Consider the following 23,935-nt stretch of genomic DNA (forward strand, 5'->3'; position numbering starts at 1 on the left):
AGCATAATGTTTTCAAGATTCATCCATATTATAGCCTGTATCAGTTCTTTAATCTTTTGGTTGCAAATACCATGCCATTGTATGGACAAACCACATTTTATTTACTCCATCTGCAGTTGGCAGACATTTGGGCTGTTTCCACTTTGGGCTATTATGAATGATGTGGCTATAAAAACTCATGTAAAAGTTTTTATGTGGACATATATTTTTATTTCTCTTGAATGAAATACATTCAATTCTCATTTTCCACAGTAGTTATGTTCTATATAGTTGTCATCAACACTGAATTAGCAAATGCTGAGCCACTGCTCCTAGGTAAAATTCAGGATTAGGTCTGGGAGACCTCTGGTCACAATATTTTTGTCAATCCATCCATATGTAACCTTGTTTTGTGTGTGTTTCTGTTTAGAGACACCTTATTGAATATATATATATATATATATATATATATATATATATATATATATATAGTAAATTTCTTTGCTTTTTAGCCTCACAACAATGCTATCCACTATGCTTTTTTATCGATTGTTATCTCTGGAATTCACAAATTTAGACAACTTTTTTCCATCGCTCCATTACTCTCTATGCATGTTTCTTTAGCATTTTCTGGAGTGGTCTCACATACAGATCAGTGAATTTTCTCTCTCTCCTTCTGGATGTAAGTAACAGTGATTGATTCACATTGAACTCAAGGCCAGCAGCACTATGACGCATGCCTGAGTGAAGCTTAGCTAACTCGTGTGTTTTCTCCATAAGGAGTTTCACCGAACTCCTCACTCTGCCGTTCTGAAAGTGCATGCCTCCCTCTTAGGCTTTCTACCTTCACCTAAAGCAAAAGAGAATGAGGACAATCATCTGAATTAAATTAAAGAAATCTTTATAACAAAAGGGAAAGGTGTTTGGGGATTAAATTTCTAGCCAGTCAGTGAGGTTTTCCATCCTGATTGAATTCTTCTGAAAACTTTTTAACTTTGCAAAATGCTTTGACTGAGCAGCCTTAGGTTACTCTGCAAACATTCTTTTTATTTCTTTCAGCAATGTGGACGTTGCATTTAAAAAGTCTGACTGAATTTTTGCCTCCAGTTTGAAACTCATATTTTAAAGATAATCTTTAAGCCAGAAACTTTAAATATATTCATTGAGGTCAATTAATCAAACTGTGTGGAGTTTCTACCCCGGGCTATAGCCTTGCTATCAACCTTGCTCTGGATGCAGCAAGATACTCTAATGAAAGTGATGTCTTAATTCTTTCTGTGCTACTGTAACAGAACACCACAGCCTGAGTAATTCATAATGAACATAAATGTATTCAGTTCATGGTTCCAGAGGCTGGGAAGTCCAAGATTGAAGGGTTGGATCTGGTGAGGATTTTCTTGCTGTGTCATAACGTGGTGGAGGGCATCACATGGTGACCGAAAGCAAGTGAGGGTTGAACTTGCTTTTACAGCAATCCCACTCTCTTGATAACAAACCCCCTCTCTCCATAACAGCATTAATCCATTCATGGGGGCTCAGCCTTCTTAAAGGTCCCATCTCTCAACACTGTTGCACTGGGGATTAAGTTTCCAACATATTCAAACCATAGCAGATGATATAATCTAGAGTTGCAAAGAGCCATTAATTTGGGATTTTGGTGGCTAAGAATATGCAGTTAAAATTCTGCATAGTGGGCTGGGCGGTGGTGGCTGATGCCTGTAATCCCAGCACTTTGGGAGGCCAAGGTGGACAGATCACTTCAGGTCAGGAGTTCGAGACCAGCTTGGCCAACATGGTGAAACCCCATCTCTACTAAAAATACAAAAAATTAGCCAGGCATAGCGTGCGTGCCTGTAATCCCAGCTACTCAGGAGGCTGAGATGGGAGAATCACTGGAACCCAGGAGGTGGAGGTTGCAGTGAGCCGAGATCGTGACACTGCACTCCAGCCTGGGAGGCAGAGTGAGACTCCATCTCAAAAAAAAAAAAAAAAAAAAAAAAAAAATTCTGCATAGTTGTGTATCCACCAGTGTGATTAGAGCAGTTAGTGTTAGTGGCAGTTAGAATTGCACTATGTGAATAACTGGCCCCTTTTGTAAAGTATCTCACTAAGTGTGTACTGTTGGCATGAAAAGCTGCCTAACTTTTCAGGGCCTCACAGCCCCTCTATTGTCAGGTACCTAAAATTGCCTGGTCCCTCTTTTACAACTATGGCATACCTATATCCCATGATACATTATTGTATAAGAATTGGTTTTCCTCTTCTATTATTTTTTATTTTTCTATATGATAATGAGATTGCTCAGGAGAGCAGAAATCTAGGAATGTATATTAAAACTACCATTGTGAAACTAACATATTTCCCTACTGAACCCTCAAGTTGGTTTACAAATTGTTGTCACCTCTGGTTCTTTACCTGGCCATCTTTCTGTCAGTTGGAAAAATGGTGGGTTGCCATAGACCTCCCTGTGTTACCTGTCTCCTCTTTTGACTTTTATGTCATACAAGTTACTAATCCCACAAACGAACCCTCTGCTCCATTCATTCAGTACACATTTGAAGGTCCTCCAGTGTGGTAAATGTGGTGCTAGGTGCTGGCTCCTCACTATCAATGAGACAGTTTCCTAGACCTTAAAGAAGTTTTGCCATCTCATGAGGCGGACAAATATGAAAACAAGTAAGTGCAATAATTCTATGTTCTGTAGAAGAAGAATGTACAAGGCACCCAGGAGACCCAAAGGCTGGTTCTCACTTCTCCCAGACAGTAGAGGGAGCCAGAAGGAGTTTCAGGCTGGTACAGTGGCTCACTCCTACAATCCCAGCACTTTGGGAGGCCAAAGCAGGAGCATTGCTTGAGCCTAGGAGTTCGAGGCCAGCCTGGAAAACAGGTTGTAGACATTCTCTCTCTACAAACAATAAAAAAGTATTATCCAGGTGTAGTGGCATGTGCCTGTGATCCTAGCTACTCTGGAGGTTGAGGTGAAAGGATTGCTTGAACCTAAGGAGTTCCAGGCTATAATGAGCTACGATGGCACCACTGCACTCCAGCCTGAGTGACAGAGCAAGACTCTGTAGCCAAAAAAAAAAAAAAAAAAAAAAAAAAAGCAGCAGCTTCCCCTCAAGGAAGTGATGAGCCAGGAAGACAGATTCTGGTACGACTGAATTAGACACGAAGTGATTCAAAAGGGCATTCCAGCATTTCCTTTAAGAAGGCTTAAAGATGAAAACCCACACAGTCCTGATTTACATTAATGTTTTTTTTTTAATCTTACAATTAGGAGTATGTGAGTCCAATATGAGACTCTAGTTCTTTGATTATAATACTTCCCCTTATTTTCTGTCTACTTCTCCAATTCTCCTGGTGCCAGCCTCCTTGATAACAGGGCATGGAGTCATTATTCATCTACCACAGCACCTAACACAATTAGTAGATCCTTAAAAATGTGTTGGGTAAATAAATACCATAAATCCATTTTTCATTCATTAAGGGCAACTCTTTGCCCTGGAAACTAGTTCTCAGTCATTTTGTATGGTGATGCTGGCCTCTATGTCTGGGCCTCTAGACTTTCTTTAGACATTTCTACCGGTTAGAGCTTCAGGGAGAAAGGCCAGGCATGGCTGGAGTTTTCACTGGAAGTGGTGGAACAGATGCATAGATTCTAAAGAGAATGCACAGATGAACAGATACACAGATTCTAAGACTGAGAATTAAGCTCTGGCTTATGAACTTGTTCCTAATTTTAAAAAATTACACGCTTTGACCTATGTCATGCGTAAGTGGTTTAAAAAATGGTATAATTCAAACACTCACTTTCACCCTGATAATCTTCCTTTTTAAAAAAGGGTAAGACTTGATTTCATTCTTTTTTATGGCTGAGTAGTATTCCATGGTGTGTGTGTGTGTGTGTGTGTGTGTGTGCATTTACATTTTCTTTATCCAGTCGTCTATTGATGGACACTTACGTTGATTCAATATATTTGCTATTGTGAATAGTGCTGCAATAAACATAAGAGTGAAGTTATCTTTTTAACACAATGATTTTTTTTTCCTTTGGGTAGATACCCATTAGTGGGATTTCTGGATCACATGGTAGTTCTATTTTTAGTTCTTTGTTACGCTAATAGCCCAGACTTCACCGTTCTGCAATATATCTGTGTCACAAAACTGCACTTGTATCCCTCAAAAGTACACAAATTTTAAAAAGTGAGACTAATACATATCCTCCAGCATGTAGTAAAGAGGCACCAAGTTTGGTCTCTCATTCCTCTTGCATAATCTACTCCTCATTTAATGGGCTGGAACCCTTCAGGAACTCCCTGATTTGCCTCTTCCTGGTGATCCTGGTATATGCCATCTCCCTGGCTTCCATCCTGTCTCCTAGGCTTGACTGAGGAGGTAGGTAGCTCAGGGGAGCCAGGAAGCCAACCCTGCCCCTTACCTCCAGGTCCATTTCATTTCCATAGTACTCCACACAGAACTAAAAGTATTCGTACTATTTTGTTTTTTTCTCTATGGAGAAAACTGAAAGCACTTTGGCTTTAAACCGTCAGCAAGAGTATTGCCAATGAGCACAGCCTCAGGGCTACTAGATTTCCTAGCAGGGGAGGACCTATTGGGAAAGCCCCTCCTCTCTCCAGTGGTCCTTTCCACTCACTGACAACCTCCATCCCAGCCCCAATGTTTGAAGTCTCTCCCTGAACTTCAGGCCAGCCTCCTGCTCCTGGGACACACACACAACCCCTTCCTTCCAAGGATGAAATGCTAATTGTCAGAGATATTACAGACTGATGTCTTAAGGAGGAAGGAGTTCATTTCCTACCTACCACATAATTTGCAAGGCAACACTCTCTCTAGCAGTCTGGACATCTTATTACTATGCAGATAAAATATGTAATTCCCTTCCTCCAACCAGTTGCCACCCTCATCCTCCTCACCATCCAATTTTAAATTGTAGTCTCTGGGCTCACTAGGAATAAGAGAAGCGGCCATTGTGGGGCCATATACTCATTCCAGCTTGCTCTTTAACAAAGAGATGTTTGGCTATTGCTGCACCATTAAGGAATAGATTAACTTCTTATTTAAAAGTCTGTTCTACCCTCCATTTCTAACTAAGCAGGAGGGGAAGCAATGGATTACTCCTTCCCTTCATAAGTATAGGTAATTGATGACCTGCGAGCACAATAGCAGGTCACATGGTCTGACCAAGGATTTATTTTTTTCTAAATTATGATTCATTTTCATTAAGTCTTACAAAGGAATAAAAATCCAGCTGGATTTAAGCATTTTGTGCAGCGTTTAATGAATCACCTTTCCTGAAAAAAAGGAAAATTACGCAAACTCTCCCAGAAAATCCAGCCAGCACAGTCACCGTAGCTTTATGATACAGAATCGAGTTAATTATGAAAAACACTCAATTCCTTAAAGAAATCTCTAAAAATCTTGAACATCATGGCCATGTATCCTGGTGAGGCTAAAATTGGTCAAAAGCAGAGCGGAATAACAAATGATAATTTCTGCTAAATAATTCAGGCTATCTGAACTCTGATATTTTACAGACTTTAATGAGTATAATGGGCCCAATTAGAGACTGCTTTCCTTCACCATGCCAGGCTCAATGTGCCCTCTCTTAATTGTGGGCCCCGTTTTTATTTGGATAACTCATCTCTACAAATTTGTCCTGAAATCCCAGTATCTGGCATTAATAGCTACTAACTGTATGTCAAAGTCAGTCACTGAGTAAGTTTTGATGATGATTATCATGAAGAAAAAGAGATTGCACTGGGGCCTGTCAGGGGGTGGTGGGGGCTAGGGAAGGGATAGCATTAGGAGAAATATCTAATGTAGATGACAGGTTGGTGGGTGCAGCAAACAACCATGGCACGTGTATACCTATGTAACAAACCTGCACTTTCTGCACATGTATCCCAGAACTTAAAGTATAATAAAAAATTTTTTTAAAAAAGAAGAGAGTAGAAAGCAAGGCAAAAAGAGAGAGAGAGAGAGCTTGCAGAACAAATACTAGATATTTCAATACACTAGTTCGTCTGGGTAAGTCTCATTTGTAAAAGAATGGAATGGGTTTCTCTCACACGTGGCCTTTCTTTCTCCCCGTGCAGGGAAGTGATGCTGACATGGTGGATAAGAACAAGTGCTGCACACTCTGCAACATGTCATTCACTTCAGCGGTGGTGGCCGATTCCCATTATCAAGGCAAAATCCACGCCAAGAGGTTAAAACTCTTGCTAGGAGAGAAGACCCCATTAAAGACCACAGGTACGTGCAGGAACAGTGATCGTGGGGAGACCCTGAAAACCAAGTGCTGGCCTGTCATGTGGATCATGCTCCTCCTTCAGACGCAGTTGCCAGAACCAGAGCCTAATGGTAGATGTCACTCAAAGCCTAAAGGGATGGGTGGCTGACCTCAGCAGACCTGGCTGTCCTAAGACCGCTAAATACCATTTCAGGTGCTCATTCTATCACCCTAGTTCCTTTCGATCAAGTAATGCAGCAGCTTGCATCTGCTGAAGAGCTGTGTGCATTGTCTATCATGCCTACTGTGTATTATATAAGATGTGATATCTATTGTTTTCTAGATTCCGTCTGCAATTAGTGTGGATCATGCATGCTGTGTCATGTGTAATAGAGAGGTCCCCTACCAATGTCTATAATGCAGGACATCATCCTTTTTTTTTTTTACCTTGGCAGGAGAGAGTGGGAGGAAAAGAAAGGAAAACTGTAATCTTTAAAACTACTTTAGTGTGCCAAGAACTGATTTATTTTTTTTTTCTGAGATGACATTCTCATCATCTTTGCAGGGGATCCTGTGATTCATCTTGCAGGAGATCCTGTGATTCAAGCCTATTAACTTTCACAAGTAAAACCTTAAATATTGATAACCGATGATTTGACCTTCTAATTGCTTAACTAAAATAAATTCTTCAGAGGTCTATCACATCACGAAACTAAAACACTGTTATAATTTAATCAAGATAAACTATTTGGACAAGATTTATGTTGTGGCAGAAATGTGACCAGACAGGTTAGAATCCAGAGAAGTTGGGGGCATATTTCATGGTGCCTACTCTTTCCATGCGATTAAAATTTAGCAGTACATTTTATCTGCTGTCTAATGAATCATGCATAAACTGTAGGTGTAATTATTTTGTAAATGGCATTTTGCAAACTGGAGAGAGCCTAAAACAATGCTTGGCTTTTATCCTTACCACTGTTTTTCTTAAGAAAAAATGTATTCTTTTACCTAGAGAATCACAAGGAATCATTTTACTGTATTTTTCTATTTAGTTTAACTAAACAACATTGTTTTTGTAAAGGTGGCTGTGACATTCAGGCATAGGATGAGGTTGCAAAACACATGAAATCTGGAGACAAGCTCAGTATGTTTGGGGGCACAGGTTGTGTTTCAGCCTTTGACAAGCAGCCAGTCAATTGAAACTCCTGATTCTTGCTCCCTTAAATGTTGCATATTCACCTTGTAACCTACTCCCCATCAAATCTCTTAAAATAGACACCTCAAAAAAACAGTCACTGGAAAATTTTTACCTGTTTTCCATGAATTAATAACCAGTCCATTTGTTCTCTCTGCTGAAGCAGAATATTACTGTTAAATTAAATTTTGGAGGTAATGATGGAAGAGGAGAAGGTGTGTGTTTGCTTATCACATCAATTAGCAAATGGGGGAGTTATTCTTTCTGCAAAAAAAAAAAAAAAATTGCCACATGGCAAAACCAGTTCTTTGTGAATTTAAATACAGCTTCAAGACAACCAAGCATCCAATTGTTTTCCTGAATTCAAACACCCTCAGATCTGGGAAATAGAACTCGAGTGTAATTTGTTAGCCGTCATCAATATATTCCAAAGGAAAAGGAAAAAGCGAAGTACAGCCTTTACTTAATGGCTTAGTCTTGGCTGTTCATGGGACTAGCTCAGCCCTCCCTGTTGCAGAAACCAGGTTGCTGGATAGGCAAGAAGGGAACGAATAGGGTGTGGTTCACCGAAAGCTATGGCTCAGGTTGGGCCTGCCTTGCGCCAGCTCCCCCTTCACACCCAGCTTATACCCCCTGCTGCAGCGTGCCCTCCCATCCATTCCCCTCTGCCGCTGCTTTGAGCAGAAAGGATCTTGGAAAGTGGCAGCACCAGACAGATCAGAGGGCCTAGGAAGCTAAACTGGCTCCTGGCTTGGGTTGGTGTCAACCCAGCTGTTGGCAGGGAGCAGAGAAAGCAAGGCCTCCTACTAGAGGGAGCAAGTAGTCAGACATGAGGCAGTTTGGTTAATAGGAGAAAAGACATGCAAATGTATGCAATGTGTGTACATGAGTGCCTTCAGAATGAAGACCCAAATGCAGTAGAAATTGGCCATTTTTATGGTTACTTCAACAAAGTAAGGGCAACCTTGTAGAAATATGATTGCACAAAAAGGGAACGATCTAATGCTGTTGGACAGAGTGGGGACACCTAGCAAAGCCTGTCTGTCTAGATTCTTCTTGGCCTTTCTGAGCAGCACTCCTTCCTTCTGGGTGTGGGGCAGGACCCTCTCTGGAAAGGGGGTCTCATGTCCTACTCTCCAGCAAGGTCAATCAGATAATTTCTTTATGGTCAGTTTTTACACAGAAAGGTGAGGGGAGTGAGGGTAATAGTTAGAGTAATAGTTTTTAGGTTTTATGGCTGGCTTTGGGGAAAAGGGGGTTCTGGTTTCTAAGGTCTGCCTTGGAGAAGCAGGTTTCCAGGCTATCCTTGGGGGAGAACGGGACTGGGAGACAGGAGGGTAGGAGAATGTCAGAGAAAAACTTCACTTCTGAGGCTGCTGCTCAGGTCTTCATTTTGAGATATCGTTTTGAGTCCCAACAGCAGAAGTAGGCATTGTGGGGGTGTCCCAGGTTAAGGGTTGAAGGCCTGATAGGAGGATGGCACCAGCATCGGAGGTTCTGGGCCCAGGGACCATGCAGAGGAACCAGCAGTGTGCTGGTGTTGGGAAAGCCTGGCAGATGGTAGCAAGGCCTACTGCAGTCCTGGGTTCTAGGAAAGGATAGGCTGAGAAGACCATGGCAGGACACCACCATTTAATACAAGCATGCTGGGCTGGAGACCACGTGTAGAAAACAAAACAGGAACCTGAATTCTAGCCTTAGAGTATAAGGTGGAGGCTTGGTCTCAAGTTACTGCAAGTACAGGAGAAAGACCAGGAGGCACTGGAAAAGAAAACCCACACTATGGCCTCCTGAATTATCAAGTACAGCTCCCTGAATGGAGTCCGGAAGGTCATCCTCCCTTACTGCCTGCAGCCACACCCAGCAGCAGCTTCTCCAGGGCTTCACCTTCCACGTGGTGGCTGCCTTGTGCTCCTCTAGGAACCGCTCTGCCTAATTAACCAAGCTGGCTTGAAATTGCTTCTATAATAAAAACAAAAGGAAAAAAAAGGAACACAGAAAATCCAATCAACTGAATGAAGATGTAAGAGAAACAATTTTGCTCAGGTATGCTGCCCCCACCCCCATGAATAAGAGGCTCTTGAACTGGGGTGATTTCTGTGTTGGAATAATTGAACCACAACTCATTGCTTCTGCCAGCTACTTCGTCTGATGAGGGTGAGCAGTTGGGATCTGTGAATCACTACCTTTCCACCCCCTCCAGCTGCACTTTGATCAAGCATCTTCTGGGTCTCCTGCAGAATGAGTTGCAACTTGAGTTGCCTTCTCCAGATGGGTGCATGTTTACTAGAATTTCTGAAATGCTTGGCAGAGCCGCTGGAATAACACTCATTCATTTACATATTGTCTGTGGCTGCTTTTATGCTGCAATGGCAGAATTGAGTTGTTATAACAGGGATGATCCAGGCCACAAAGCCTAAAATATTTGCTATGTGGTTCTTTACATACAAAGTTTGACTCTTGATCTAGATACTGGATGATCTTGAGGAACATGCATCAAGGAGGCAAAGGGTTTTTTATACAGAAACTCACAACAGGTGCTAGTGTGAGTGTCTGTATAAAATGGAAGCAGTCTTCCAGGCTGTGCACCAGTCAGGAGCTGGGGAGGTGCCTGGGATAGAGATTGATGAAAAGGATGTGACTGAGAGCAGGCTCATACCTGTAATTCCAACACTCTGGGAGGCTGAGGCTGGAGGATTGCTTGAGCCCAGGAATTTGATACCAGCCTGGGCAATGTAGTGAGACCCTTTCCCTCCAAAAAAATAAAAATTAGCCAGGCATGATGGCACATGCCTATAGTCCAAGCTCCTTGGGAGGCTGAGGTGGGAGGATCGATTTAGCCTGGGAGGTTGATGCTGCAGTGAGCTGAGGTTGTACCGCTGCACTCCAGCCTGGGTGACAGAGTGAAACCCTGTCTTAGGGAAAACAAGAAAAAAGACCCCAGTCATTGGGTTTAGGGCACACTTTAATCCAATATGATCTCATTTTAGCTTAACTAGTTACAGTTGCAAAAAACCTATTTCCAAAAACATTGACATTCTGAGCTTCTAGGGGGACATGAATTTGAGGGGACACTAACCCGGTATATGAGCAAACTCCAGTTAACTGCTGGCAACTGGCAAAGATCATAGGCCCTGATTCTGTGCCTGCCAGCTAGTGATTCTCCTCCCCCAACCTCTTTTTTTTATGATAAATCCATATCAGCAAGATCTTATTCAAAATCCTGAAGAAAACATCATTTAACTGTTCTCTTTAGAAACTTACTTTTGGAGAAAATATGAATAAGAGGAAATCTGATGTATGGAAAAAAATCCTTAAACTATAGTTATTCTCCATTTTCCACCATTCATCAAAGTGATTTTTAAGATTATGCATAATTGGAATGGTTAGGTTCTATCCAGCATTAATAAGAACATTCATCTGTGTCTATAGCAGAGACTTTGCTTATCAGACACCCATTTGCTTTTTATCTGCCCCAGACTTGCAATTGATTGTGTGTTAAGACCTGGCTACAAGATGGAAGAGAGCCATTCAACTGCATTAGACTTTGCACGAACAAGAAATAAGCCTTTATTGTGATACTTTGCGGTTGTATGGTATTACAGGAGAGTCTAATCTATCCTGGTGGCTACATTATCCCTTAAAGTTATTGTTTCAGTTATAAGCTTTTATGAACACATCTATCATTCACAGTAAAAATGGATATGAGTGCAATCTTTCATATAATTCCCAGACATCATTAGTTTGACAGGTAATGACATCAAATTTAGCAATAACCTTTCTTTCATTTTTGACCCTTCAGCGTTTGAAGTGGCCCTAGGGTTATGTGTGTCTTCAGTAACAAGGCTGGATGGATAGAGAACCATTCTGAGGTGTGCTCTGCAGGGACCACAGTTATTACCGCCTCTGTTCATGACTGTACCTCTGGGCACATAGTAGGTATTTAATTAATACTTGTTCGATGTGTAAAAATTGGAAGCATACATTAGAATAATAATAGGCAGTTAAGTGTCTATAGTTTTATTTTCAAATTTAGTTACCTTGGTTATTTAAATTTTAGTCAAGTATGATGGTAAAAAACAGTGGTTTTCCAATTTAACAGGAATGTATCATCCCTGTCCACTTGCTTGATCTTACAAAATTCCTTTCTTTGTAAAATAGGTGATATACCAAATACCAGAGGCCACAAACAGAGGCTGTGAAGTCAGACCCAGTTTTAAATTCTGCTTATATCCATGGGAACATTCACGGGTGGTTTTAACTGTTCAGCCCTCAATTTGTTAAAGGTAAAGTGACGGAAACACATTACAGAATTACTATAGTAAGGCAGAAGATATAAGTAAAATACTTACTATAGTGTCTGCCACACAATTCAGTGTGGAATGGATATATTATTGTATGTAAATACATACAAGTGTAGGCATACACACAACTGATCCTCATTGTTTGAGGATTCTGTATTTATGAATCCACTATGATTTATTTGTAACTCCAAATTAATTCTCCTGGCACTTTTGGGGTTATTCCCAGACATGTGTGGAATTGTGAAAAATGTGAGTCATGCCAAGTGCACATTCCCAGCTGAGGCTGAACATGGTGATATTCTGCCTTCTTGTTTCAGCTCTCATTCTGTAAACAAGTCTCTCTCTCTCTTTTTTTTTTTTTTTTGCAGTCTATTTAGTGTCACGTGTTTTGCACATTTTGTGTCTTTTGTTGGTGACTTTGCCATTTAAAATGGCCCCCAAGAGCAGTGCTGAAGTGCTATCTAATACTCCTAAGTACAATAAGGCTGTGATGAACCTTACTGAGAAAATAAGCTTTGCTCAGACGTGAGTTACAGTGCCATTGGTGGTGAGTTTAAAGTTAATGAACCAAACATTTATATTAAATCAGACACATTTAAGCAGAAACACACATACATCAAGGTTGTATATTGATTGATCAAAACCTTGTAACCACAAGTTCCTAGGAACCTAACCCTGAATTTCTCCTAGGAGCAAATGTTCAGTATTTGCTATTTCAGTGTTCCTGGTAACTTTGTAAAACATAACTATCATGAATAACAAGAATGGACTATATTCATAGCAAAAGTACTTTGTATTCATTACATTTATATAAAAAAATTTCAAAAACTCTGTTTATTTCTCAACAATTAAATAAGAATATATAATATTTAAAAGATTCTGGGTGTGGTAAAACTATATATAGTCAAATAGACTGAATCTAGCTTAATAATGAAATCAGTAATCATAACTGATAATTGTAATTGTAAAGATATTATACAGATACAACACATGCATTGTTTGACCTAATCTTCATAAAAAGCATGACATTTACAGTATTATTGTGTCCAATTTACTGAGGAGGAAACTGAGACCCTGCAGGCTGAGTAACTTGCCTGATGTTACATTGTAAGATACAGAATTGTAAGTCAAACCTACCTTTTTTCATTTCTAGCAATACATAATGTTTTATAGAGTGATTTACTGGTATTTGCTGGTCTACTGAATAGAACATTTCAAAATCCAAGGCTCTCACTAAGTGGATTGGTAGCAACAAAGACAGATATTTATACACTTTAAATCAAGTATTTCTTATTTGCAGGAACAGTAAACAATGTAAGAAAAGCAACAGATAAGCAATGATCTCATTCATTGCATGTGTTGTAAGTGTGTTTATTGTATATTCCTCTTCTAAAATCTTATTGGTTCTCTTCTTTTTTTCCTTATTTCCTGTTGAAAATTAGACAGAGCTTCAGAACTTTTACATAAATTTCCATGCCAGACACAGAATTGCTTATTTAAGTTCTCTGTTGAATAAGTAAAGATCAGCGTAGTCTATATCTGCTTGAAAGTTACATAAATTCAAATTTTGAATAATACATGCACTCTAGGTTCAATCAGCACCTCATATTTGCATATAAGATTTCATACACCATAGCAGTTATTTCATCTGAATCAGGTTATTTGGTTTGTGTGGCATAATCTGTCTAGATGCTTGCTTTAATAGATGCAAACAATAGTTTGTCAAACAAGCAGATCTTAATAGTGGTGCATCTTCTTTTAAATTAGGAAAGCTGGCATGTTCTGAGGCATCATCTCTAGATCAGTGCATTTGTTCCAGTTGATGTTTTTGGCTTTTCTAAGCTTATAAATGTAAGTAATAGATTCACAGAATTGCAGAGCTGGAAGGGGCTTAGTGATCGTTATTTTAGCCATCTCAGATACCTTGTGAGAAAACTGAAGCCCAGAGGGGTGAAACCATTTACCCAAGGTGATACAAGTGGCTGACAGCAAAGACACTTCTCTTGCAGTAATGCTTTCCTGGTGTCACTGGCGGGAGAAACCATGCCTGTTAGTCCATGCCTATCCTACAGCGAGTAGGATTTAAATCCATTAGCAATGTGAGGTAAGCTGAATTCTTTTGGCCATAATTTTTCTGCGCTGGGTCATAGCAAGCTTGGGGCAATGATTAGATTAAGACTGCTGTGGTTTTTGTTTTATAGTTGATGACTAATGAAACAAGAGATCAGTGATTGGATAAAACTAAAGATTTTAACAAGGAGACTACTGCCTAGGTGATTTTCACAATCCTTTTCAATACCATAAACTCGATTTTCTCTTTTGAGTGATCACATAGTGGTATAAGACAGTTGATGATCTCAGCATCTTTTATGATGTGGTTATACCTTTGTTTCAGAAAATATTCTTTGACATACTTTTATAAAGGAAAATAGTAGAACAATAAAATATTCAATTTCCTGTGCATACTCTGAAACTGTCAACAGGAGACATGGTCAGGACTTGAAATCCATACACAAAACACATTACTATTCAAAAAAAAACTACAAGCAAAAGATTTTCTGGCAGCAACTCCTGAATCATCTATTAAAGATAAGAACCCTAAAAGTGTCTAGTCTATGTAATTGAGAAGACACTCATAAAGTAAGCATCACACCTGAAATAATGGGTAGTAAATGTCCCAAACTATATTCCCATTCTTTGAAATATCTATACATTTTAAATATCAGCCTCAAAATTCTCACTTAATGCTCAGATTGGTTTCTTTAAGAATCAGATGCAATAGGTGCAAATTACTGCACGGCATTTGAGTGCGATTAACATAACATTTTAAAATATTTTCTAAATTCATGTAAATTACTTCTGTTCTCTGACCCTGAAGGTTAGTGAGAAGACCGGCCCCAGCCATTCACTGGGGTATCCTCCCTCTCCCTCTTTAGTGCCCCTCAGAGGGCTCAGAGAAGTCTCCACCTGTGGACTCTGGCTACTTGATGATCTCACCCAGGATGCTGTTGTGTTCTCAGCCTCCACAAGCTGGAGGTCCAGCCCTGGGGCTCCCTCAGAAGTGTATTTTAATCATCTGTTTTCTTCATGGGCCAAGTCTCCTCCGTTTCAACCTAGACCATGGAAAAGAAGACCAAGGCCCCACGGGAGGCATTCCTAGGGAGGTCCCACCACCTTGGACACACTGTTTTTAAGCTGCTCCGGTCTCTATCAACAGTTTGATAGAGGGACCCTTTTTCCCTAGTCCCCAAGAAGACAATTACTTTCTTGACACCAGGCATACTCCTCTTTGACATTCAGATCCCTTTGCCTCTCAGACAACTCAACACAAATCCATTTGCTCATCCTCTCCCAGAGGTGGGGAAAACCAGACTTCAGAGCCTAGCTATGTTTTTGGAATGGAATGCAAAAATTCCTCTCATTTTAATGAAGTGAGCCTATAAGAAAATAATTTCTAATTTCTCGATAGGTTACTCTGCTATGTAAATTGTCACATGACACAGACACCTAGCATGTTCACTTACTGAAAACAGAAATATGAAATTTAATATATTTTCCTCACTTTACCAGCCTTCAGAGAAGTTGTTTCTCTTGTGTAGGATTTCCTGCTAAGTGATTTTCTTCTATTGTTTGTTGAGCACTCAGTAGTTTATGGCTCTAATCATAAATCCACCTAAGGTTTGTAAGTGTATTTTGGCCATCTTGAGGTACCATGAATTGCAAATGGGAGACTAAAGGGGCCCAACAAAGTTTATTTTATTTTATTTTATTTTATTTTTATTTTTAAGATGGAGTCTTGCCCTGTCACCCAGGCTGGAGTGCAGTGGTGCCATCTCAGTTCTCTGCAACCTCTGCTTCCTGGGTTCAAGCAATTCTCCTGCCTCAGCCTCCTGTGCAGCTGAGATTACAGGTGCATGCCAATACACTCAGCTAATTTTTGTATTTTTAGTAGAGATGGGATTTCACCATGTTGGTCAGGCTGGTCTTGAACTCCTGACCTTGTGATCCACCTGTCTGGGCCTCTCAAAGTGCTGGGATTACAGGCATGAGCCACTGCCCCCCGGCCTATTTTATTTTATTAAATTTGTTGTGGTGGTGGTGTTGTTGCTCAGTTGCATTGAAGGACTAAGCAACGAAGTTTTTGCAACTCTTTTTGGAGGCAGCAATTTGTCTTGGTCGTGGTACTGGCTGAAGAGATGACCTGGGCATTCTGAGTGCAATCCTCAAGACTTAGAAATCAGTAAGTCTTTGGAAGCTAACGATCCTCAGTCATCTGAAGGAAGGATTGCTGCTCTCTTGCCACTTGTTGAGATCACTTAACTGAGAAGCAGGAGATGGGTTGAAGGCCTACCCGTGAATTCTTGCTGTGATTATTTCCTGATTAGTGGAAACTGCTAATCATTAGCATCTTCATTTTGCATTTCACTCTACAGAGTAGATGAAATCTTAATGCCTGGCCTTTCATTTTCAGTTAGCAAAACTAATATATCAAGAATGCTGATGAGAAGGTGAGGGAAGGATTCACTGTGGTATATGTGGTAAATGAACATTTAGTCCATCCTTTTTGATACAAAGGGAGGTTTTATTTGTAGTCAAAGTAAGTCAGAGAGAAAGAGGTCCATACATTTGATGAAACCTGATGATTTAATATTCAAAAATTGTGCTTTAAAAAAAATGTTTCATCCAGAGTGTAGGGTATAGAATGACTTCTACCTAGAAGTTCATGAATCTTGAATCACCAACATGTTTTCTGTTTCCAATAAGATTCTATTTAACTCTTTCTCATTGTCTGGTATGCTTTACCCAATATCTCTCCCTCCCCCATCAGATATTAATAACCCTTAATTCTACCAACCTCCCAGAACTGCCCTCCCCGGGACAGTCCGCATGCCTTCACATCAGGGATCAGCTCCCTTAAGCTCCCTCTCTTCTCTGTTTCAAAGCTGTTTTTCAGCAGCTTTGGGAAACAGCTGGCCATCAGCCCAAATTCTGTCACCTTCTATATGTCTCAAGTGTCATTAAGTTGTACTTCAGTGCCCCGTCTTCTGGCTAAGTAATTCCACATCCTTTATCCTGCATCATATACTTTTCTTCCTCATATCATCTCTCTGCCTCTTATATATACTTTCTATTATTCTGTAAAACATCGTAGATAGCTTTGAAGGAATCTCTGACTGCTGGAGTGTCAGCAAACTTACCACCAGCTACAGGAACATGCCACCACCATTGCACTAACTTTTCTGACTCACTCTTACCAACCGCTTTTCCCGCCTCATGTTCTTCACAGCCCAGCAATGTGGGATTGAGGAAAGAACACAGGGCAGCAGTTAGGGGATCTGGGTTCTAGTCTTAGTTTTCTCTGTGGTCAAGATGCCTGCAAAGTAACTTTTGTCAAACAGACACTTTTAATCCTCACAACAAGGTTGTGAAATTGAACCACTGGCCCCATTTTACTTTAGGAAACATTCTCACTGTAGGTAAAATAACCCACCAGAGTTGTGATTTGAATCTGGTTTTGGTTTTATTTCAAAATGATATTTCATGATATTATTTTCTTTGTACCTGTTGCTCTTATGATTTTTAAAAATTGTTATTACTTTTTTTTAATTTGTAGAGACAGGGACTCACTCTGTTGCCCAAGCTGGAATGCAGTGGCGCAACCACGGCTCACTGCAGCTTCCTGGGGTCAAAGGAATCTCTCACCTCAGACTCCCGAGTAGCAGGGACTACAGACGTGCATCACTATGCCAGGCTAATTTTTAACTTTTTTTCGTTGAGACAGGGGTCTCACTCTGTTACCCAGGTTGGAGTACAGTGGAGTGATCATAGCTCACTCAAGCTTTGAATTCCTGGGCTCAAGATTTCCTCCTACCTCAGCCTCCCAATTAGCTGGGGGTGCAGTCTCACTATGTTGTCCAGGCTGGTCTTGAACTCCTGGTTTCAAGCAATCTTCCCACCTCAGCCTCCCAAAGTCCTGGGATTACAGGTGTGAGCCATCGTGCCTCGCCTGTGATTTTTTTTTTTAAGTACATAGACTTCTGTAGAATTAATACATCTTAATAAAATAGTCCTGTAAAATTAGTTCAAAATATGTCTATTTCAGACTTTAAGCTCCTTGAGGTCATGGATGGCTCTCTATACCTAAGGCAGGGCACAGTGCCAGAACATAGTTGAATGAATGAAACATGACTATATGAATATTTGGTATGGCTGAGGTGCAAGTGAAGCCCATCCCTATGCTGTTGCTGCAGTCTGAGGGTTCCCAGTCCTGTCTGCCCATTGGAGGTACCTGCAAAGCTTTAACATCTATCATGGCTGGGCCCCACCCCAAGCCATTCTGAGCTCAGTGGCCTAAGTGGGTCTGGAGTCTTTGAGTGTCTAAACATCCCCAAGGTGATTCTGACAGGAACCTAATCCAGTGCTTTCCTAATTTAATTTGCATATGAGTCACTCAAGCCTCTTGCAAAATGCAAATTCTTATCCTGTGGTCCAGGTTGGGGCCTGAGATGGGCTTCTTTAATCAGCTGCCTAGTGCTTTGAATGGTCTTGGTGGGTGGTGCACACTTGGAGCAGCAGGTTTTAAAGCAGCTACATCCTCACTGGCTGTTAATGATACACTTGTCCTAAAAAAAAATCCCTCAAAATAAATCATTCATATTTTGTCTCATGTGCTCCCTTCCATCTGTGTCTGCATGGCAATAATGAAGTATGCAATTTTTGACCAAGCCATAGTTAAATTAATAATTGTGGGTGACACAGCAGAATAATTCAGGCTCTAAGTAAGCTTCTGCTCCCCTAGGGACTGAATTTGCTTAAGGATTTTCCAACTTTTGTCTGCAAGTCTTATGTACCCTAAAACCGACTTCCTCCTTTGCAGTGCTCCTTTGTTCATCAGTCTCATTGCTCAGTTGGAGAAGCAGTGGTGTAGGGGTGTGGTCTTCAAGCCCTCAGGGACTAGGGTACCTTCTTGCTTTTACATTTAATACTCTGAATTCTTTCAATCTTGGTGATGGGAGGGACTTGACATGATGGAGCAGAGTAGCCCCATCTACCTTACATCTGATCTCAAGAATTCTAGAGTTGCTTTTGATTTCATAGACTGACTCAGAACAGCAGTTCCCACATGGCAGTTGAGATAAAGTGCTTTATTTCCAGATTAAATTCAAAGTGATACATGCAAAATATATGCATAGCTAATATTCATCATTTAAATACAAAACACAGCCAATTTTCATAGCTTGCAAACCATGGGTTATTAAGACCAATGTTATTTTTAGGGATATATGCTTAAGGCAACTCAAAATGGAGGTTCAATAGAGAAACCATGAGGTCCCTTTTTTCAGGGGTGGGGGTGGTAGCTGAAGAGCGGTTATAGACACAGGCATTCCACTCACAGAATGGAACAGCACCAACTTCCATAAATTCATTCTAAAGTCACAGCTCTATTCTAGCCCAGGACAAAAGGCCACCCTCTTTGCCGCTCTTCCTCTAAACTTAGCCTGCACTTTCTCTCTGCTGTGCCTCTGGCACTGATCACTTTCCTCATCTTTGAATTCTCTATAAATATTCATAAGGATATAAGAAATGATCCAGGAAGCTGGCTCTCTAGTTGAATAGCTAATGCTGCCGGATAAGTAAATCATTCCCCAACCCTGAGCACGGGGTATGGATTAGGTGTCTGGGGAAGACTGGTAGAATTAAAAGAACCAAAGCTGGTTTCAGTTCCCAGGGGTCAGTGCACCAGTCCTGTAGCTCCTATAGGATACTGCCTGTGATCCAGGGGGTGCCTCCAGCTCAGTACTCCAAGAGCGGCACCTGCAGTGGGCATTGGGAGTGCCAGTGGCTCAACCAGTTCCTGTCAGGGAAGCCCACATTGTCCATCTGGAACTCCGTGTTAAATGTGGGGTTTGAGGTTTACGACGAAAGGCCATCATGGTTTCTAGCAGTGCCCAGTTAGCAGATCATTGATTCTTGCTAAGCAATGCATGAAGTCATAACTCTTAGAGTTTCTGAAATTTTACCACAGTCTTAATGTCTCTGTACTTTTCTTTTTCTTTTGCTATTCCGTTAGGTCGAAAGAAATGCCTAATAGGTAAGTTTATTAAATAGCTAGGTCCAAACAACTTAAGTACTTATGTCCTAATAATTTAGTAGCCATCTGATTTTTTTTTTTCTAAGACAGGATCTCCTCTGGTCCCAGGCTAGAATGCAGTGGCACAAATATGGCTCACTGCAGCCTTGACCTTATGGGATCAAGCAATCCTCCCATCTAAGCCCCTCCCTGTGTAGCTGGGACTACAGGCGCGTGCCATCATGCCCATCTAATTTTTGTATTTTTTGTAGAGACTGGGTTTTGCCATGTTGCCCAGGATGGTTCCAAACTCCTGGGCTTGAGTGATCCACCCATTTCAGCCTCCTGAAGTTCTGGAATTACAAGCGTGAGCCACTGTGCCTGGTCTGTAATAATTATACCCATAAATTGAAAAAAAATTCATAACATTTTTGTTTCCTTCTTAAATAACTACACTAATGAATGTGTTTGCCTGGTGGGTACTGCATAACTTTAAAACTAAATTGGACCTTGTCACCTGTGTTTCTTGTTTCTCAGTGAATGATTTGATTGACTGGTCATACACAGCAGTATCCAAAAACCCAGTTTCACAGAAATCAAAATAATTAAAAGGAATGTAGCATCTAAGTTGAAACTGTGAGCTACCTTAAGCTAATGGTCCCTGTGGTGTCCAACAGATGTTATGAGGCTTTCCTCAAAATGTTGAAATACCTTACAGATTTCCTATGACTTAGTTCATTGTGTCATCATAGGACAGCTCTGCAGAGTTTGAGAACTGTGGCCATAACTGGAGATTTTAATACTGAACTCAGGGAGTGTAGCACCTTGACTGAGTAGTGTTTGAAGATTTAATACCATGAGTATACTACAGGGAAATAACTGATTTTCAGATCCGTCTGGACAGAGTGGATCCTATCATTGATTCCGGCATTCATCGTTATACCTGCAGGATGTCCTCAAGTACAGCAGTTTATGTAAGAGAAGTGATTTCTTCTCTTATGTAAGTTACACTATGGAGAATAAGCTGCTCCCTTCATTCAAGAAGGGTTTATTTAACACCTATTATGTGCCAAGCCCAGTTCTAGGTACCTGGAATCTATCAGTAAACAAAGGATAAAAATCCTTGCCTCATGGACCTTAGGTTCTGGCCTCTTGATTTCAAGGAAAAGAATGTGCAATATTACAGCCTTTGGATTTTTTTGCCAAGCAACACAAGAAAGTCATAAAAGGACTTTCATCCCCTCTAAAGTTCTATTTAATGGCTTATTTTCAAAGATTAAAATTCTGCAGAAAACAAGCATACTTAACAATATTTAGAACTTATTCAAGTGACTGAAACTAGAGGGAATTATTCTATATTAATGAAACTCAATGGTCTATGAATACTCTCTTAATGAAGACTGACAATATATGAATGCAGTGTGGGTAAAGAAGCAACTTCTGTTAATAGGCTGATTATACTTATAAGATTGATGCATAATTGAATTGGACAGTCCCCTTAAGTCATCTTCATTTTTGTTCATTCTCAGGAAATGTGAAATGGGATGTACTTTGAAACATTGAATATATTATAGTGCTTTTTAATTTCCTTTGTGGTATAAAATAAATAGCATGTGGATTTTTCTATCTCATGGTGCTGGGTAGCAGAATTCGCATCCAGACATATCATGTGAGAAGACAGGTACTTCTTTTTATCTAAACAATTAGAGCCATATTTGGATCTGTGATAACAGTGGGACAACTGCTTTTCTCAGGATCTTTTAGAGAAATCAGGGAAGCTGGTACTTTCACATTATATTATGACTGGGCCAGCCTTCCTCCAACTCATTTTACCTCAAGTCTACAATAAATGAATAATAAAGCATTGCAAATAAAATCTTCTGAGATTTAAGACTGGGTTGTGGCACCACAAGTTCCCTAAGCAGTGTTTTTTAGACTTTGTACTAAAACAAGGTAACATTAAATGTGGCCTATATATAAATGGTAAAATAAAAATGTCTTCCGTCTACATGGGGGAGTATATATCCATGAGTACAAAGCAGATCACCCATATTCCACAACTCAGAAACACCTATTACTAAGATTTTTATCTATAGCCTTCTAGTCTACATTGTTTTATACATATATATAGTAATAGTAGTAGTTATAGTTATATAAAGTTTTGCAGCTATGTGTATAAGTGATTTTGTTGATATTATACATATAAACCACATCTTTTAGTTTACATCCTGTTCTGAACATGTCCCCAGGTCTCTAAATGCTTTTCTAAAACATATCTTTTTTTTTATTTCTGCATGTCTTTCAGAGTATAGATGACTAAAATTTATTTAATCTATCATCTATTAAGAGTATCTAACTTGTTTCTTTAACCCTGTAAAATAAGTTTAATGAAACTATCAAATATTTAATGTTTAGCTATAATATTTATCGAAACATGAAAATTCCCCCAAGTTGATATTAAAAGTCACCAGTACTTTCCTTCATGTATTTATCACATGTTTATTGAGCATCTACTATCTACACAAGAGGCCCACGCCTCTGCCAGAGATGCAAAATAAATCTAAGTATGAGGCCTGACTTTGTGGTGGGCACGGAGGTGAGGTGCTTCCCTGAAGAGGAGGCTGGACTGTGTGGTGACAGCACTACAGAATGACACTGACAGCTGCCTCTTAAGCCACTCACTGAATGATCTAATCTAACTTTACTGTTGGTAGCATTTGCAAAAAACAGTGATATTTGCTGAAGAAATACTGCTATCATTAATTTGATTTAGGGTAGGAAAAAAATAAAGGCAGTTTATCATAGGGACTGGAAATCAGAAACAGCGTTTTTTAGAAAAAATGCGCATTTCCAAATAATCCCCACTGAGAGCAGATGTTGAAGCCTAGGAAATGTGTTTTGATTCTAGAATTAATCTGTTTGTTTATTTGGCCTATTGCTCTGTAGGCATTATTGGAAACGAGTTGACATTGAAATATGGGGCTGGTCTTAGAGTCCAGAGATCTGGTCTTTACCACTTCCTCTGCTGCTTATTAATCAAGGGACTCTACACTAGTGGGTTCATCTCCCTGGGCTTCAAGCTGCCTTATTGACCAGACAAGATCTCGGAGTAACTTAAGAAAATACAAGGAACAGACATAACAAACTGCATAATATCACACAACTGGGAAGAATTATTGTTGTGGATAAGAATGGCTTAGGTGAGAGAAACCACATACTTTAAAATGAATAAATTCTGGCTTTATTTCTCTATATCAAAAGCCCCCACATCCCTTGTGAGAATGGATTAAACTTCACTATCCTAAAGCCTAGAAAGCATTAAGCATGAGAGAAAAGGGAGAGAAAAGAGGAGAAAAGAAGGAAGGAAGAAAATAAAGAGCCGGGGGCTTGGGGAGGGAGCTTGATGGGGGATGTAGAGAGAGAGAGAGAGAGAAAGTGTATGTGTGTGTGTGTGTATGTGTGCATTAGACATGTAGAGACAGAGAGAGAGAGAGAGAGAGAGAGGAGTGTATGTTGTCAGCTTGAATGGCAGAGAACCCTGTGGCTCCTTGGCAAACTGGAAGGGCCTAGAAGGCAGACAGGCAGGTAGGAATCTATCTCACTGCTGACGGTGTCACACTCTTCCCCAGCTAATGATGCCCACCTGGTGGTCTGACAGAGCTTTGAGATCTGTCCGTGGATCTTGTCTTCTTGGTTGAAACACCTGCTCTCATCTCTGGAACAGTTGTTCCCAAAGTCTTTACTAATTTCCCAGGATGATGTTAAATCCAGTCTGTCCTCCGAAGCTGGGGTGACCAATTTCAGTTTGCCTAGGACTTTCCTTGTTTTAGCCCCAAAAACCGCAGGTCCTGGGAAACCCTCTCAGTCCCAGGAAAGCTAGGATGGTTGGGGCCATACTGAAAGCTGGAGTTAGGGTTTGGATGCCAGGATAAACAAGTCAGAGTAAAAGGTTTCCTGTTTGAAAGTAAATTTTCCAGAAGGATGTGCACTCTCTGCAACTTACAGATATAGGCCACCCCAGAAAATATAAGTTTGGGGGAATAATGGCGTTTAATATATTTAGTTGAATCCAAAGGAAGGAGAGAGACTGTGATATGTATGTACACTTTGACATGTTACCTTTCTGCAATTTAGCC

At 40.3% G+C, this 23,935-nt stretch overlaps 1 protein-coding gene across 4 annotated transcripts in view; it reads left to right on the forward strand.

Annotated features, from left to right (window-relative positions):
- The window catches only part of ZMAT4 (zinc finger matrin-type 4), a 378,251-nt gene that overhangs the window by 198,663 nt on the left and 155,653 nt on the right, over window positions 1-23,935 (forward strand). For all 4 annotated transcript variants that reach the window (XR_010134997.1, XM_055348042.2, XM_055348044.2 and 1 more), the window contains exon 4: window positions 6,096-6,252. Coding sequence is in view for 3 of the 4 variants with exons in the window: in XM_055348042.2 (XP_055204017.1) it covers window positions 6,096-6,252 (157 nt within the window). In the remaining variant the exon portion in view is untranslated. The remainder of the gene's footprint in view (window positions 1-6,095; window positions 6,253-23,935) is intronic.

The sequence above is a fragment of the Gorilla gorilla genome, chromosome 7, assembly GCF_029281585.2.
Source record: "Gorilla gorilla gorilla isolate KB3781 chromosome 7, NHGRI_mGorGor1-v2.1_pri, whole genome shotgun sequence".
NCBI lineage: Eukaryota > Metazoa > Chordata > Mammalia > Primates > Hominidae > Gorilla > Gorilla gorilla.